The following is a 17,478-nucleotide window of genomic DNA, read 5'->3' on the forward strand; positions in this document are numbered from 1 at the left end:
TTCATTCGTGTACGCATGATTTTAATTAAAGGAAAATGAGAAGGAAAGTGCCATGAGAGAGAAACAAAGGGAGGGAATTGGTGTTGTTGTTTATCTCTGAATTGCTCTGATAATGAGAATCGAATGGGGGCTGGCACGTTGCTATTATGCTTCTTGGCAGGGTGTTTGTATCAGTGTCTGTGTCTGTGTGCGTGCACTATAATCATGTGCATACAGTCCTAAGTGGCCAAGCCGTGTTGGAATAGAGCTTACCCCCCTCAGGCACAGAGTGCTGGCTGTAAGGTAACCGGCGAAACACAAGTGCACAGACACAGACACTGTCGCTGCCAGGTGTGTTGAGGAGGTAATTGCCAGTGTGGCAGGCCAGCGGCCAGCGGAGAGAGGGAGACCTGGAGAGAAAATGAGGGGCAGCCTCTGGTGGAGTCTGTTCGCCCGAGGGGCCAGCTCGATATCTGCCGTTGTTTATCCGATTCCCCTCTGTCCCCTTACACCACTTTGTATCCTCCTTATAGTTTCGCTCTTTGCCTCTCTTGCCCGTTCTCCTCGCCCTACTTGCTCCTGTTCATGCACAGTCACAATTCTCTCCATTTTTTATCTTTAACTACTCGCCGCGTCTCTATCTCTCTCCTCTCTTGTTCTCCCTGGATTCCACTGAGCTTTCACTGAGAGGCTGCAGCTTCACCACAGTTTAATCCCCCAGCAGGTCTACTCCACGAAAGACCAACAGTCACATGTGTGTTTATCTTTCCTGTCCCCTGACAGCATCCAGATAGAGCCCTGGATGTATGAACAGTAGTCTCAAGGTGATGAGATACTCTACACAGTGGGGATGATGCCAGGGGAGCTTCTGCGAGCAGCAGAGATAGAGTCTGTAATGGACTTTAATAAATGCATGTGTACTTTCTCCCTGATTCTGCCCCATGAATGTGTGTATTGTTTCCCATATCAGCCCAGTGCCTGCTTAATCTGATCTCTCAGAGATGATGGGTTTTGGAGATCAAACTCAATGCAGTAATGAGGCTCTGCACCACAGAGTTGATTTTGCAGGCTATTTTTTAAATTAAACGATAAGCCGACAAGGAAATTTATCTGCTGCTATTTTGATAATTGATGAAATCGTTTCAGTGATTTTTCCAGTAAAACTGACAGACAGTTTGCTTCTTCCAGCTTCCCAAAAGGGATGATTTGCTTTTGTTCTCTGCTTCATTTCATTGTAAATTGAATATCTTTGAGATTTGGACTTGTGGACAAGACATTGGGCTCTGGGAAACCAGGATTCTATGTAGTTGATTAATTGAGAAAATAATCATTCAATTAAACAATAATGAAAATAAACGTTAGCTGCAGTCCAACTGTTTTAAGATGTACTGTGGTGTACTCCACAGTGAAAGAGATTTCCTTTATCTTTAAAGTCAGGGTGTCGCAACATGCCAGTATTGATGATTATTGTGGTATTTAAAAAATGGAACATTTAATTCATGTTAATAGTACACATATGATAACATCGTGTAAATAATCCAGCACCTTTTAAGTCATTTCAGTTTCTTATCATTCTCACTTTTTCTCCCACTCCACCCCCTACACTCGACTTTAATTCATTCACCAAAACAGAGACAATCTGATATCGTGTTAGCCCTATTTTTTGTTTTTTTGTAGTCAAATCTAGTTGATGAAAACATTTCACATTAGTGACTGACAGAAGTCCCTTACGTCATCACTGCCAGAGTCATTTTTTATCTCACGTCAATAAAGGTACGGAGCAATCACTTTTTCCATCTGCAGCATCACAAATGAAGTAGATCCAAATATCAGCCCATCTTTTCACTACCTCACCACATTATTGTCATCATACATTTCAGTTTTTATTTTTAAGTCTCATTTAAGCTATTTTTTCCCCCAACACGAATTAGTCACAGTTCTGTTGTTGTTGTTTTTTTTAATCTGTGTGTTCTGTTCTCAGGGGGTCTTTGCAACTGCTCTCCCTGCCTTAGGCTTTCTATATAGGTGCATGGAAGGGCAGAGAGGTTTGCCTCATTTAATTTTTTTTTTTCATTTTAATTTTATATACTTTATTAATCCCGAGGGGAAATTCTGTTTCACTCTGTTGTCAATTACACTCAGGTCCGAACACACACACATGCATAAACAGGACCTATACATGCACTAAGTGGAGATATGTCAGAGTGGGGCTGCCTCGGCGCCTCGGTGCTCCGAGCGGTCGGGGGGTTCGGTGCCTTGCTCAAGGGCACCTCGGCAGTGCCCAGGAGGTGAACTGGCATCTCTCCAGCTACCAGTCCACGCTCCATATTTTTGGTCTGGATGGGGACTTGAACAGGCGACCCTCCGGTTCCCAACCCAAGTCCCTATGGACTAGGGTTGTCACGATACTAAAATTTCAAACTCGATATCGATGCCCAGGAAAATATTCAATACTCGATACCATTTTCGATACAGCAGCAAAAAATTAAGAGGCATGTCATTTTTTAAATAAAGATCAGAACAGTAGCATCAATGATAACAACAAAAAAATCCCCCCAAAATAAATAACAACCAGAAACAAGATCTGTCCATACAAATGTATTTATCTACAGCCCTGTTTATTTTCTGTGCTTCTGGTGAATTGGCACCATATTTTTGTTGCTGATCAAACAGAGTAGTATAAGGCTCAGGATGCTCCTGTTTCTACCTCACTGTGTGATCAGAGAACGTTTTTTCAGCTTCAATCTGTGACTTTACAGTTAACATAACTTTTCAGACACACATAATTTTGTTGTCCTGTTAAACTAACATTGTCTATTAATGTTACAGACGGGCATGAGTGATAAAGATTTCTGCTTAGCTCCCACATTAACGTTAGAAGTTATATTTTAGTTTGATGCTGGCGACACCAGCTGCTCAGCTGCTAGTGAGGGGAGGGGCTGTACCTGCCGTCTGCAGCGTGCTGTGTTCACTTCACTAAATATTTCCAAAGAGCGCTTTTTCCTTTATAATTTTTGACCAAAACTGGCTGCTCTGATCCTCCTGCAGCCGCGCTGGCCATATTACAGCAACAGAAATGTGTGCATGCATGCACAGTGACGACAACAAGCCGGGTTGCAGCGAGGGCTCTGTGCCTGCCAGACGCCGCCTGCACAGCGCGTGTCCATCGGACCCGTCGCGCACACCTGGCAGGCGCTGAGGTGGCGTGCACTGTTAGTATCCATACTTTTGTAAATTAGTATTGTATCCGGATACAGCGTTTGAGTATCGATACTTTTCAGAGTATCAATACTTTTGACAACCCTACTACGGACTGAGCTACTGCCGCAGACAGGTGTGCTCTCTCCGCCTTACGTTTTCCATGTAGGTGCATGGAAGAGGCTTTCTGTGTAGGTCCGAGGAAAGGCAGAGGGGCCCCAGAACAGAGCCATACCGCCAAATATAATACTGCAATACTGCATACGTCACCATTTTCATCATTGTAATCAATACTGTTGCCTTTTCCCCACACCTGCTCGAACAGGCAACCCCCGAAGCTGGAAGACCTTTGAGAAATCATCTCATACACTCTGGTGTGAACACATGCACAGCTCTATAAATGTCATTGCTGTGGTCTGACTGTGACCAGATGCGTCTGTGTACTGTCAGTGGTGATACTGTTGACATTTCATGTTGTGAATAGGAACGTTGTGTATCTGTTCACCTCGGCTTGCTCCGCGCTGATAAAACTGGCCTGTGTTTTCATAGCAACACTGAATGTTTGGTTTACTCTCTGAAGCCGTCAGATGAGTTGGAAGAAGTCACAAGCAACTTCATTGAAGTTCAGATTCAGATTCAGATTCAGAATACTTTATTAATCCCCGGGGGGAAATTGTTTTTGTTCCCAATGCTCTGTGCAAAGCTTCAAGATTTACAAGTAATTTACTTTGTTTAGAAAATCATGAACTCATGATAAGAGGCATCGAACAGCGTAGACTAATTGGTTTACTGGCCTTGGATCATTTGTTTTGTGCTGTGTATTCTGAGTTATATGAAGCCTTTACGTCCGTCTGATTACTCCACTGTCACCTCTGTTCACTGAAAGGAATAAAAGCCAGGAAGAGATAAGGTTAGAGCCATTACTGTCACAATTTGTACTGAAGGAGCACTCTGTAGCACAGTGGTCGGGCTCTCACCAAACACTAAACATTGTCATTTGGAGTCCAGCTCAGAGTTTTTCAGACCCTCTACTGTTCATCCCACAACACAGTATTCTCAAGAAATACATAATAATTTTTCACAGTTTTGCCATTGCATCTTCCATAAAGTGGTTGCAAATGTCACTGTGCATTCATGATTGCAACGATCAGACCTCACTGTGGTAGTGTTCTCCTATATTTTACTATATATAGACTGTACATGCCATATTTTAGAAGTCACCATGTATTCTCTGTTTGAATTAAGTGACACACAAATTTATGGTTGTGTGTGTCTTTTTCCAGAAGAACAGTGAGACTAGTTTACATGTAGTCTGTCAACCCATTTGTGTGTTTGCATGTGTGTGTGTGAATGGAGGAGGGTGTGTTAGGGTTAAGTGTGTAACCCAGTGTATGAAAACAAGTACATGTTTGTATTACATCCCCCTCCCTCAGACCCGTGCCAGCTCATGAAAAATGAATGAAGGCCTGTGTGTGTGTGTGTGTGTGTGTGTCCACATGTCTATCTCCACACGAGTCGATCAGCCATTCTGTCAGATCTCCTACTCAAGGACAGGGATTTCACCCTTGCTCGGAAAATTGTGTGTGTTTGAGAGACAGAAACAGAGAGAGAATTGGATGTTGAAAATGAAGACACGGGCGGAATTGGGTTCTGCAGGATTAGACAGATGCAGGTTACATGTGATGGGGGTTGATGCTACTGGTGTTTTTCTTTGATCTGTTTTGCTTTTTGTTTTTTAAGTACTTTGTCTTATTATTCATTTAGTTATTTATCAAATCTATGTCTCTTCCTTTTCTGTGTTTTGTTTTTTGTGAAAGCTTCTTGTATTTGTTGAGACACTGATCAACCTTTCATCCTCTTCCTCCCCCCTCCTCCTCTCTCTCTGTTTCTCCATCTGTCAGAAGCACAACCTCTCGTAAAGCGGTGGTCAGAGTGACAGAGGAGCACATGAGGAGCGGAAACGGCGTGACAGCAACATCCTGACCGGTAACCTCGCTTCTGCACCCCCACCACGCGCCCAGCAACTCCAGGAGCGGGGCGTCAGAAGGAAGGAAACGTGTGACCACTCCTCCTGCAGGCATGGTAATGCACTCTCTGTCCGTAGGTGCTGGCGTGTGTGTGTGTGTGTGTGTGTGTGTGTCTGTGTATGTGTGTGAGTACCTGGGTTGGGGTTGTGTTGGCTTGGATGATGGTGGATTATCCACAATAGAGTAAGGCAACACTCTCCAGACTGGAAAGTGTGAGAGTTAAATCTGATAAGTTGTTCTAGACATGACAACAGAGTGTGTGTGTGAGGGAGAGATACCTGATAAGAGCTGGTGCAGACAGGAGTGTACAGCTTTGCATAGACGGGGAGGATCTATACAGGCTGTATGTTAACAGTGGGGAAAGGGGAGAAGGAGGAGACGGAAGAGTGAAAGAAACAGAGGAGGTTACAGAGATGAAGAACAATTACAGGAAACAGAAGAAGGAAGAAACAATTTAATCACTGGTGGCTGTTAATGATGTTTTTGTAGATGTTTTCTTGTGATTTTGATCCAAAGGCATCTTCCATATGCTTTTATTCCTATATTTGGTTAACTAGTAATTATGCATGGAATTAATGTGTTAAATTCTCCCTGTGTTCATTTGTTGACGTTAAACAAGAAAGGCATATGATGCACTTTCATTGGTCTACAGTTTTCTACCAGCGCACAATCACAAATAATGAATGAGTGTTGAAATGGGGTTTGTTCCCTGCGTAACAGCATGAGAGAGGCGTGTTACGGGAGGAAGAAGATGCGGAAAAAGAACCAGTGTGCTGTTTAAGAGGAGGAGAGGGCGTCTCGAAAGATCAAAGAGCGCAGCGGAGGAGGAGAGTGACAAGCGGGGGCAGATAAGACCATAAAAACATAAATGATGGGCAGAAACATGACAGATGAAAAGCGCAAAGGATACGGAGAGCAAGAGAAGTGTGGAGTGGAGAAATGGGGGAAGAGAAGGGAGGTTAAGAGCCGAGAGAGGTGGAGGTAGAGAGGGAGAGAGACGAGGGATTGATTAATGGTCTTGGCCTGTGACAGTTGGAGCTTTTCCCCGAGGGGGGAGCAGAGCAGAAGATGAATTATTAAAAAACTAGAACAAGGGGAGGAAAGAGGAAAAATGAGTGAGGAAAAAGGAAGAGAGTGGAAGAGTGGTTTGTACGGAAGGGTGGAAGAATGGAGGGGAGAAAAATGAATGATTGAGAGAAAATAAGATGTTGCTGAAGGTGCTGAGGTTGGACACCGCAGAAGAGGGCATGTGGTTGAGCTCATAAATAACCAAGGGTAATGAGACTAGTGCATGCCTGTGTGTGTGTGTGTGTGTGTGTGTGTGTGTGTGCATGCGTGCGTGCGTGCACGCAGCGTGCAAACACAGTACCGTGATTAGTCTTGAGTTATGGTGATGCAGCAAATACAGTGGGTGACCTTGGCAAGGGTGTCACCGCGCAATCCGCACAGTACACCAAACGGCTTCTTTATCGACTTTCCTCTGAGCTTTCTGCATTTAATGACTACACATGCCCAATGTGCTTCTCTGCGTCTTGATTTCCTCCCTCCCTACACACACACACACACGCATACATACACATTTTAGCTTGATTATTTTGCGTCTGTCTGGCATGTTGCGTAGCTCGGCCCTGGTATACGTCACCCTTAGTTTGCTGCTCAGTTTGTGGAGCACACATCACATCTGGCGTTGCTGAGTGGAAAGATTTAACAATTTTGTGGTTTCAGTTCTGCTTCTTGTCCTGTATTGCAAAATACTTCATTCTTTACAGCATCTTTGATGTAATGAGTAAAAGGCAAAACCAGAATTACCTTAAGAAGTAAAAACCAGTGAGGTTTTAAGAGCTTTTGTCGAAACAGTGAAACGTATTTCATTAGAACATTTGCCTGTTCTTCCCTATGACATCATTTAGTATTTATTTTATTCTGGTGTTTCCCTCACATAGATGTGGTCATACTCAGTACTGTAATGCTTTCTCAGAAACAGTGTAATGTCCACTCATCTGCTTTTAGCAATCTGGTCATAATTATTAATAGGCAGCAGACCATAAACCTTTGAAACCATGCTGACACATTAAAAGGAGCAAAGGGTGCAGATGAAGAAATCTCTTCCTTTAGTGCAAAGTAGTCTGGGTAGTGTAGTCTGGGGAGGCTGATTGATGACAGCAGACTGTCGTCCTTGCTGAAACATGGCAGTAGAGATGAGAGGGTATGAAAATTTCATATTATAGTGACCCAAATGATCACGGTTATCAGCATCATTATGGCATTGATGATACTGATACACACACTGAAATCATTTCAGCAAGTTTTGTATTGAAAATATGAAACAATAACATAGCCAACATCATATGTGAATATATGAAAACCATATAAATGTGCATCAACTTAAAGTTAGCCTGCCAGGGTTCCCTTAGTCGTGTAGTTCCAGGAAACGTTATGAAACTAGAAAAAAATAATTTACAGGCCTGGAAATGGTTTGGAATTAACAGCATGTTTCGGCTATTGTTTTAATTTTGTTTCTTTAAAAATCCCCAAACATATCTGACATTACATGAAGTACGTACCTAGTATTGCTAATTTAAAATCTAGTGCTGCACTGCATGACTGTTGAAATGTCACAAGTATCACGTGACACACATAGACCTGATCAGTATGCTAAGGTTGTGGCCCCTTTTGAGGGAAAGAGACATGCTGTCACATCAGGAAAAACAGGAAAATGCAGAGCAGCTGTTGTGTAGCAGGTTAACCAGGTACTGAGGCACATAAGATGCATGAATGTTCACTGTCAGTGTAGTAAACCCTGAAATGATGCTGGTGACAGTTACTACTGATGGTTAGCTTATGTTAGCTTGAGTGGGGGGCTGCTGCAGTACAGTCAAATCACATGTTAAACTGCACTGACATCTATGTAATATATAGAGGCGTGTCTTTCACGTTTTGTGATATGACAGTATGAGCTGGTCTTGTCTGTTGGCAATGGCCATATGAAGCTAGTTAGTGGCAGGAATGTCTTCAGAGCAAGTAAAGTTAGCAAGCATTAGTAGTTTGCTTATATGCAAATGCCTGGAAAGTGTGTTCAATAATGTATTGTTTTATCACTGTAAAGGCCCATTTTTAAAAAAAAAAAAAAAAATTTTGGCATTTATTGATAGGATAGTCTCAGAGTGAAAGGGGGAGAGAGAAAGGAGAGAACATGCAGCAAAGGGCCATAGATTGGAACCAAACCCATAGCTGCTGCGGTAAAGACATAGCCTTTGTACATGGGGTGCCTTGTCTACCAGGTGATCTACTGGGTGCCCCAGGCACACCTATTTTAAAGTACTTAAATAAGGTCATGGTAGTGGGGTAAAATTTAATGAAAAAGTTTAAAAAATTTGCAGGTAAAAATATGTGGGAACCTTGGCCTTCTTTAAAATGCTCACACGGGACCAGTAGCGTTTCTGGGTTTATCGGTTGCGCGCCCACTCTGTATATAAGGAAATAGCTAAACAAACCCACATTGCATGCTGTGCTGGACAGTGTTTACCACAAGTTTTTCAAAGCGTGGTAAACAAATTTACACAGTTTTCATGATAAATAAAATTTTAAAAGTGTTAAGGCTAACCCTGAGGAATTTTATCACAGTTTGTCATGAAAGTGGTTATTGTTTCATCCCTTTGTGACAGGCTGGGAATTTTGCAGACATGATGGCACGTTCTATATATCGCCCTGTATCATGTTTTTGTAGTTCTCAATTTAACCTTTTTAGTCAAATGTTTATCAGGACAGTTGAGAGGTCCGGCTTAACGTGGGCAGCCTGTTTGTTGTTTTGTTGCTGGATGATTTTTCATATATATTTTGATGTGTACGCCTCTATCATGTGCACGTGTGTGACTGCACTTGTGGTAATTTGAAAGACACAAAGAGAGGGAGAGAGAGAGAGCACAATAAAACCGGATAGCGGAGTGTGTCGGGCCAGCTTGCCAAGCAGAGTGCAGATAAATCACAGGATGAATTTTTAATGCAATCTCCCCTAGGCTGCTGGATGTTACAGAGATGGCACTGAGTTTTTTTATTTGTGTGTGTGTGTGTGTGTGTGTGTGTGTGTGTGTGTGTGTGTGTGTGTGTGTGTGTGTGTGTGTGTGTGTTGGTTGTTCCATCACTCTGAGCCTATTTTGTGATGGGTTTTTTGAAGTTTTTGAGTTTTCTTATCTCCTTCAACTTTACTTGGTTTCATGTTAGGCTAAAGAGGTGTGACATCTTCTCAAACACCACTTCTGAAATAGATTTTGCGTGGTATTTATGGGTGGCGGTGATTTGTTTTTCTGGGTTTCAGAGCAGTTTTACTACGAGGATGCTTTGGCCTGTGTTGTCAGCTTCAAGTACAAACAAACATTTGTTTCTGCAGCTGGCTAAAAATATTAAAATCCAGTTTGTTTTCGATCTCTCAGCGTTGGCTGTTTGTTTACTTTCGGAGGCTTTCTCCACTTCTCTGTCATCCCTCTCTCAGTCTCTTTTCACAATGCCTCATAGTGTGTGCTGTCATCCAAGGACTCGGCATGCACTTTAGGCACATGACTTATTAAAAATAAGAGCACGCAGACACCTCAGGCACTCTGCGTAAGCACACACACACACACATACAGTGCAGTTCCTAAACGGTGCTCTAAAAATAATTGATAGATTTTTGTAGAAAGAAAAAAAAAATGGCGCGGGTATAGGGACTCCAGTCGCAGCTGATATTGTTCCAGTGAGTCTTGTCCTTGGCATTGGGTCATGTAATTTATAGCAGATGGCCACAGAGAGACAGGATGAGACAGGAAGAGATGATAGAGAGGAGAGTCATTGAATTCTGCTGCTTCTAAAGTGAAGTAGCTGCTACTGACAGGGTGCGTGTCTAACCACAATACCTTGAACTGAAATGCTTTTACTGCAGATTGGTGGGATGATGGATGGAAGTGATGGAAGAGGTGGGAGAAAAGTGTGTGTAGGACACCATGTATAATTAATTGTATGGATGTTTTTTTTTTTTTTCACATGAAGTGACGAATGTGTTGGATTTTTGCCATGATATGTTGGAGGGTTTCTCATGCTGGTGTGTGTGCACATAGGTTTAGCACACAGCAGGTTGTAAATGCTGTGTAATGTGGTTATGCAACATGGGCCTGCCAGCCGGTCGGCCTCACTGGAGCATGAAATGGAGTGTAATTGGTAAGTGTGTGGTCTAAAAGCACTATGCAACAATGGCATACGAAGGTATACACACACACACAGTCATGGTGTGTGCTGGTGGCTTCCAGACAACTGGGATTTAACTGTTGTGTGACTGCATGTCTGTTTCTGATTCCTTGAGGGGAAGAATCACAGCCAACAGATTTTTGCTTTCCCCAGACAGTTTTACAGGTTCTGTATTATTCATACTTTGCTCTTCACAATGTTACAATGAGTTGTTTGTTTTGGATATCTCAGGTTTGGTGAAATAATTTGCTTTGGAGCTAGATGTTGCTATGGCCTCTTTGCTGCCATGCCAAAACGTGGGTCTGTGTCCAGGTTTTCATTCCACTGTGAGCTATAATACACCGATCAGCCAAAACATTAAAACCACTGGCAGGTGAAGTGAATACATTGATCATCTTGTTACAGTGCATTGTTCTGCTGGGAAACCTTAGGTCCTGGCATTCATGCGGATGCTACTTGACGTGCTCCATCCACCTGAACACTGTTGCAGACAAAATAAACCTCCTTATAGCAACGGCACTTATCACTGGCAGTGGCCCCCCAGCAGGACAATGCGACATGCCACTCCAAAAAAACTGCTCAAGAATGACCCACGAAATGGACAAAGGGATCAAGGTGTTGACCTGGCCTCCAGATACCTCAGGTCCTGATCTGATCGAACATTTGAGGGACGTTCTGGTACCACGGAGGTACTCCTAATCCACAGTGGGTGCTCCTTGGACCGGACTTGGCTCTGACCTGTCAAGGCATGGACACAGGACCTCTGGAGGGTGTCCCTTGGTGTCGGGCACCAACATGTTACTTTCAGATCTTTTGAGTCCTGTGGGTTGTGAGGTGGGGTAACAGCACGTCCCACACATGTTTGATCAGGCTGGGATGTGGGATATTTGGAGGCCAGGTTGACACCTTGAGCTCTTTGTCACGTTCCTCAGGTCGTTGCTGAGCAGTTTTTGTGTTGTGGTATGGTGCACTGTCCTGCTGGGGGGCCACAGCCACTGGGGAATGTTGCTGGCAAGGGGAGCGGGTACATGGTCTGCACTGGTGTTCAGGTGGGTGGACCGTGTCGGGTGGAAACCACATGAATGTCAGAACCAAAGGTTTCCCAACAGAACATTGCATTGTAACAAGGTGATCAATGTTGTTCACGTCACCTGTCAGTGGTTTTAATAATTTGGCTAATCGGTGTAATGTTTATCTTGCAGTTTTTAGTTACTTAATAATGAAATACATCATCACTACATATTCCCATCATTAAAACATTCTTCAGATAGAGAAACAAGAGACAAAACAGCGGAGTGCAGTAGGAGGTGGACATTCGAGTAAATGTGTCAACCAGAAAGGTAATTATGCTCAATTTTGTAGGACATTTTATCCTTGGACATGTAAGAGGATAATTCTGGTGTTGTGGTCTTTGTATACGTTTGGCCATCATTTAATAATGGCATTGCACTCTACAAGTTAGTTGCTGATATTTGGAAACATGTATTTTTTGACATTTTTTGTGCAGTCTTACAGTGTTAGCTCCAAACAAATGATTAATTGATTACTTGTCAACTATTAAATTAAACACAAACTACTTTAATAATCCATTAATCAGATTAGTATTCTTTAAAGAAAAAATATATCAAAATTCTCTGTGTTCCGGGGCGTCGGTAGCGTAGTGGATAGTGCCGGTGCCCCATGTATAGAGGCGATGCCTCGCTGCAGCGGTCGCAGGTTCGACTCTGGCTCTTAACTCTTTGCTGCATGTCATCCCCCACTCTCTCTCTCTCACCAGTTGCAGACAGAGCAAGACATTTGAGGATGTCATTTTGGACTTCAGGAAACACTGATTGTCATTTTTCACCATTTTCTGACTATTTATAGACCAAACTATTTATTGATTAATCAAGAAAATAATCAACAGATTAATCAACAGTAAAAACAATTGTTAGTTGCAGCCCTGGTTCAGAGAATATGGCAAAACTCTTGGCTTAGAAAAACAGATAACTGGTTGCTCTGTGTTGTAGAGTGTAGATCAAAAAATGTATCGGGTGCTCTTGGAAAAAAAGGAGGGAAATCCAAAATACTCCAAACAGGAAAAGAATCCAGACACTCCAAAACAAAAATGAGAATGAGGAAGGAAAGATTAGATTAAAAAGCCTTTATTATAAATGATGATGAGTTGGCCATTATAATAAAGGCTTTTTAATCTAATCTTTCCTTCCTCATTGTGCTTGGATTCTTTTCCTGTTTGCAAAACTCTTGGCTTGTTTATAACCTGTCTGATCGTCTAATCTGCTTATGTTTCTTGCCCTTTATTGTGCTCGACTTTATCGTTGAGTTAATGCCGTGTTTAATTTGCAACAGTTATTAGGCTATAATATCCAAACTTAATTTTGCATAATACATTAAATTTTGAGACGTAGCAGCATTATCTTTGGCCCTAAGACACCTGAACTTAATTTTCACTTCCATGGATCAGCTTTGGGTCAATGTGCTGAAATTAGACACAGGCTTATTTTGTTAGTTAGTGACACAGGGGGTTGTATCAGGCATCTGGATAGAGATCTGTGATTTATTTCGCCTTTGCTTATACGCTAACACATGCACGTATGGAGAGGAGAACATAATGTGCAGCTGACCTCAAGGTTACATGCCGGTTGAGGTGGATTCAAGGACAGCCATGATGTTGTCTTTAACAGATGGAGCATGCATCTTTGTAATCAGGTTTTGAAGAGGGCATGACAGTAGCTTGTGTTGTTTTACTAGAGAGCACTTTTCAGAGTGTTTTTTCTCGGAGATGTTACGGCTGTTTTCTCTCAAAATTAGTGTAAAACTGCGAAATCCTGCATCGCTTCCCATCTTGGCCGCAGTAGCTTACTTATCGTGTCACTTGTCTAAATGTCTGCAACACTATCTGGGCACACGCTGGCCTAGGGGGTCGATTCCTGTCAGTGAGTCCTCCTTAACTGCTCTGATTTACATGGTGATCAGAGCGGCTGGGCAACAACTCCCCCATGGTTGAGTAGTACTGACATGCACACACACACACACACACACACACACACACACAGATACATGGACACTCTCTTTGCAATGTGGTTTATGGCCGCAGAAGCTCACATTAGCAACGGCTCATAAAATCTGCGACTGAGAATCTGTTGGTCTGTTAAACACTGCTCTGTGAAGACACACAAGTGTAAAGATACACACAGGGTTGTACACGTGCATGTAGGTACACACACGCATCCACAGTTATCACCTTTTTTTCTACAGTACTTTTGGCTTCAGGCCAAAACATAGCATTTTCTCCATAAAGAGAAGAGGTAAAACATCAAGTGGAGACAGTGGAAATTATACTGCGTTCACATGGAATCAGGAAGAAGGCAAAGTGGATATTATTTTAGCGGACAAGAGCAGGACGGTAAAATGAGATGAGGCGGCAAAGAATATAGGTAACGGTGTCTTAAGCTGAAATATTTTCACTTTTTGCCGTCCACGGTTTCAACCAGATGTTTTTTTATTCCATTTTGTGAACAATACGACATCACCATCGCAGCACATCATCCTGTGTGTTTAGTTTTGCTGTCCAGCCATTCCCTCGGACTGTTTGTTTGTTTTTCCCGTGCCGCCCAGAAGGTGTTGTCCATCTGTGATCTACCGTCTGCCTGATTCCATGTGAATGCAGCATTACTCAGGGCTCAATAAGGCATTAGTGCAGTGATTTCCAGTGTTCAGTAACAGTTAATTCACAGTCTATTATTCCAACTTTTTTTATTTTAAATTAGTCCCAAATTAGTGAAAAATGCATCAACAGTTTTGTTTTGTTCAACTAAAAGTCCAAAACCTAAAGATTATATATTTTTAATTATATAAAACAGGCAAAAGCAAGAAATCTTGATATTTAACTTATGCATTGATGAATAAAAACTGTTCATTTTCTGTCATCAACTGATCGTTACACTGCGCCAACACAAGATAAACTGCATATGTTGTCCCTTTAAAGGGAGGGGGTGTAATATTTGTTTTACACATGCCTCGGAACACTGATGAATATCTATTGAAAACAGCATTTTAAAGTATTGATCGCCTGAAAATGTCATGTCCTTGTGATCGAAATAAGCCAAGATGATGAAGATATTTCTGTATTGGCATCGTCTTTCAAGGTATCATAATTCACTTTACATCACTCCAGTGCCAAAGTGTTGGGGGAATCAGTCGGCAGAGTCTAGAGTCTAACCCCTGCCAATTATTTGTGCCACACTCTACATACTGAGCTACACATGCTGTGAGGCTGCAGTTATTGTGCGGTGCTTGTCCTCCATTCTGTTAATAGCTTTATCTCACTCACTCTGGAGAAAGAGAATGTCACCAGTTCAATTAGGAATAGGATGTGGTGTGTGTGTGTGCGTGCAGTTGGTCCTTGGATTTCAAGTAGATTGATAGTAGCACCCAAGCTACGCTATCCATACTACAAGAAAAGGTCATCCTGTGTGTGTGTGTGTGAGTGTGTGTGGAGTGCGTGCCTGGTGTGTGGTTCTCTCTGAGTGGATGTGTGTAGTGAATAAAGGGGAAATGTGGGTCTTGGAGATAAGCAGCTTGTTGAGAGCAGCCTCCTCATGTTGAACTGGGTTATGCACCTCAGGCTCCCCAGCACAGTGCGATACCCTCTAATGATTAGAAATGAACCCCATCCTTCAGATTCAGGTTACCGAGTGATGATGCGAACAATACCGTGTAATCCTTGTTGTTCCTCTCAGATATCTTTTTATTGTTGAGGAAAATGAAGATGCAGTGGAAAATAGAGACACAGAGAAAGTGAAGATAGAGATACAAGGCAAGACAAAGCAAAACTGAACTACAGTGATGTTTTAATTTGTATGATAACGGAAAAGTACTGCAGATAGAATTAAAATGAAGAATGCAACAGAAGTGGTGTTGCTGCCAACTATAAAGCACTGATGAATTAATATGAAATATGTTATGACAAGCATTGTTGTATATTTGTCATCTGTTTTACGGGTATTTCTCTTATTAATTAACAGTTGCCCCAGAGAATCTGCGTGGTGTGTATTGCTGCAAATGTTTTGATAATAGATTAAAATGCACTCTCAATGTAATTATGCTCGCGGAGGGTTATCCCCTCATCTGTTCTCTACATTTCCACATAAGTTCCCTCATTGCATCAGTTTCACATTACATTAAATTGCATTAGTTAATATCTAATGGTCAGATGTTTAAATAATCTCCCACCCACTGAAAAAGCTGTGACATGTGAGAAAGATGTAAACAGCTGACATGTAATTTACAACGTGTTTTCATATAAATGCACAGGGACCCATCTGGGTGGCGTTAATTGCACAGTGCGAATCACAAAAGCCGGAGTTGCACCTGCTCCTCTCCTTCATCTCTTTACTTTTCCATCCATCTTTGGATTCAGCCTCCCCTGCCTCAAACGTTTTGTCCTTTTTTTTTCTTTGAACAGATTCTGCACCCCTCCCACAGCCCTCCTCTGCCGTCCTCCTCTATTCTCTTCCTGCTTAGCTTCTGTGTCATGCTGCCCCTATTTTCCGTCGTTTACTCTCCTCTGTCTAGTGCCTCCCACCTTACCTCCCCGAGAGTAAGGAGGAGCAAATGAGAAACACCAAAGAGCTGACAGAAATTACCAGGGCCAGAGTGTCTGATTGAATCAGGACAGGTGGAGAGGATATGAGGACGGTGGTCAGATGAATTTCTGATAGCTGCGTGTATATGTGCATGTGTGCATGCATGCGTGTCGGGGTCACTGCCATTAAATGGAAGCTGTCACTGAGTTAAGAATTGATTTTTCCCATAAAAGAGATACTATGTGTGCAGTCTGCATGAAGGCAACACACAGAAAGCCATTTGTACTCACGCTTGGTGTGTGTCTTGAATTTGCTTTTTGCTGTTCGGTTGTGGTGCAAGCATTTGTGTGTGTGTTTTTTTTTTTATTTGCATGTGTGATGGAGAGTCGTCGGGCCCCAACAGGGAGACCAAAGCTCGATTTGATGGATTAAAGCTCAATCTGTTGTTGAAAACCTCTCTCCAGTGGTGCCTTTGCTGTGTGTGTTTGTGTGTAAGGGTATGGGTGCATATCTGTTTTTAGTCAGTTTTAATCAGAGTTTACTCAACTTAATAACTAACTCCTCATTAATCTTTCCCTTTCAGAGGTCCTTCCGTTCCTTCAGTAACGATGACCGCCACGTCATGGCGAAACACTCCACCATCTACCCCTCCTCTAATGAGCTGGAAGCGGTTCAGACGCTGGTGTCCACTGTCGAGTGCGCCCTCAAACACGTCTCAGATTGGCTGGATCAGAGCAGCAGCGATGTCAACAGCCAGGTCGACAGCCAACCAGCAGACAGCACAGAGGAGGATGATCCTGGTGATGACCCCAGCAATGAAACTGAGGATTCCAGTGACAGCTATAGGTGGGTAGAGCTAGGCCTGTCACGATAATTATCGACTTATCGTACGATATATGGGCATGGCAGTGATCATCTTGCTAATCTGCATATTGCCCGTTGTCTTTACATGCGTGTTTGCTTACATAAGAATGTCACCAACATTTTAGCCAACATGATGCCAGGGTTTTTCCTTACCATTATAAGATTCTGGCGCAGCAATTCTCTCCTTTTTTTTTTCACTGCACCCCTGCCTAATTGTGCAAGTACGGAGAAAAATAAAATAACACTGTAAGATGACACACTGTAAGATGACACACTGTAACGTACCAGTAGCCTGCAGCTGCACTTTTGGCAGTGGCATAAACAGTTGTCAAAATGACAGGAATATCTTTAATAGGAATTATTTCAATATAATGTCCAACCATAGTAGTAGAACTGAAAGCAATGATTTTGTAATTAAGTTTTCAATTCAATTCAGTTCAATTCAGTTTTCTTTATAAAGCCCAATATCACAAATCACAATTTGCATCAGAGGGCTTTACAGCATACGACATCCCTCTGTCCTTGGACCCTCACGGCTGATAAGGAAAAACTCCCCCAAAAAAACATTTTAATGGGGTCAAAATGGTAGAAACCTGTCGTCTTGA

At 42.5% G+C, this 17,478-nt stretch overlaps 1 protein-coding gene across 4 annotated transcripts in view; it reads left to right on the forward strand.

Moving 5' to 3' along the window:
* strbp (spermatid perinuclear RNA binding protein) overlaps positions 1-17,478 on the forward strand; it is a 97,494-nt gene that overhangs the window by 54,950 nt on the left and 25,066 nt on the right. For all 4 annotated transcript variants that reach the window (XM_050052851.1, XM_050052850.1, XM_050052849.1 and 1 more), the window contains 2 exons: positions 5,079-5,259; positions 16,593-16,855. In XM_050052851.1, coding sequence (XP_049908808.1) covers positions 5,257-5,259; positions 16,593-16,855 — 266 coding nt within the window. In that variant the 5' untranslated portion in view covers positions 5,079-5,256. The remainder of the gene's footprint in view (positions 1-5,078; positions 5,260-16,592; positions 16,856-17,478) is intronic.

This window comes from Epinephelus moara, chromosome 9 (assembly GCF_006386435.1).
Source record: "Epinephelus moara isolate mb chromosome 9, YSFRI_EMoa_1.0, whole genome shotgun sequence".
NCBI lineage: Eukaryota > Metazoa > Chordata > Actinopteri > Perciformes > Serranidae > Epinephelus > Epinephelus moara.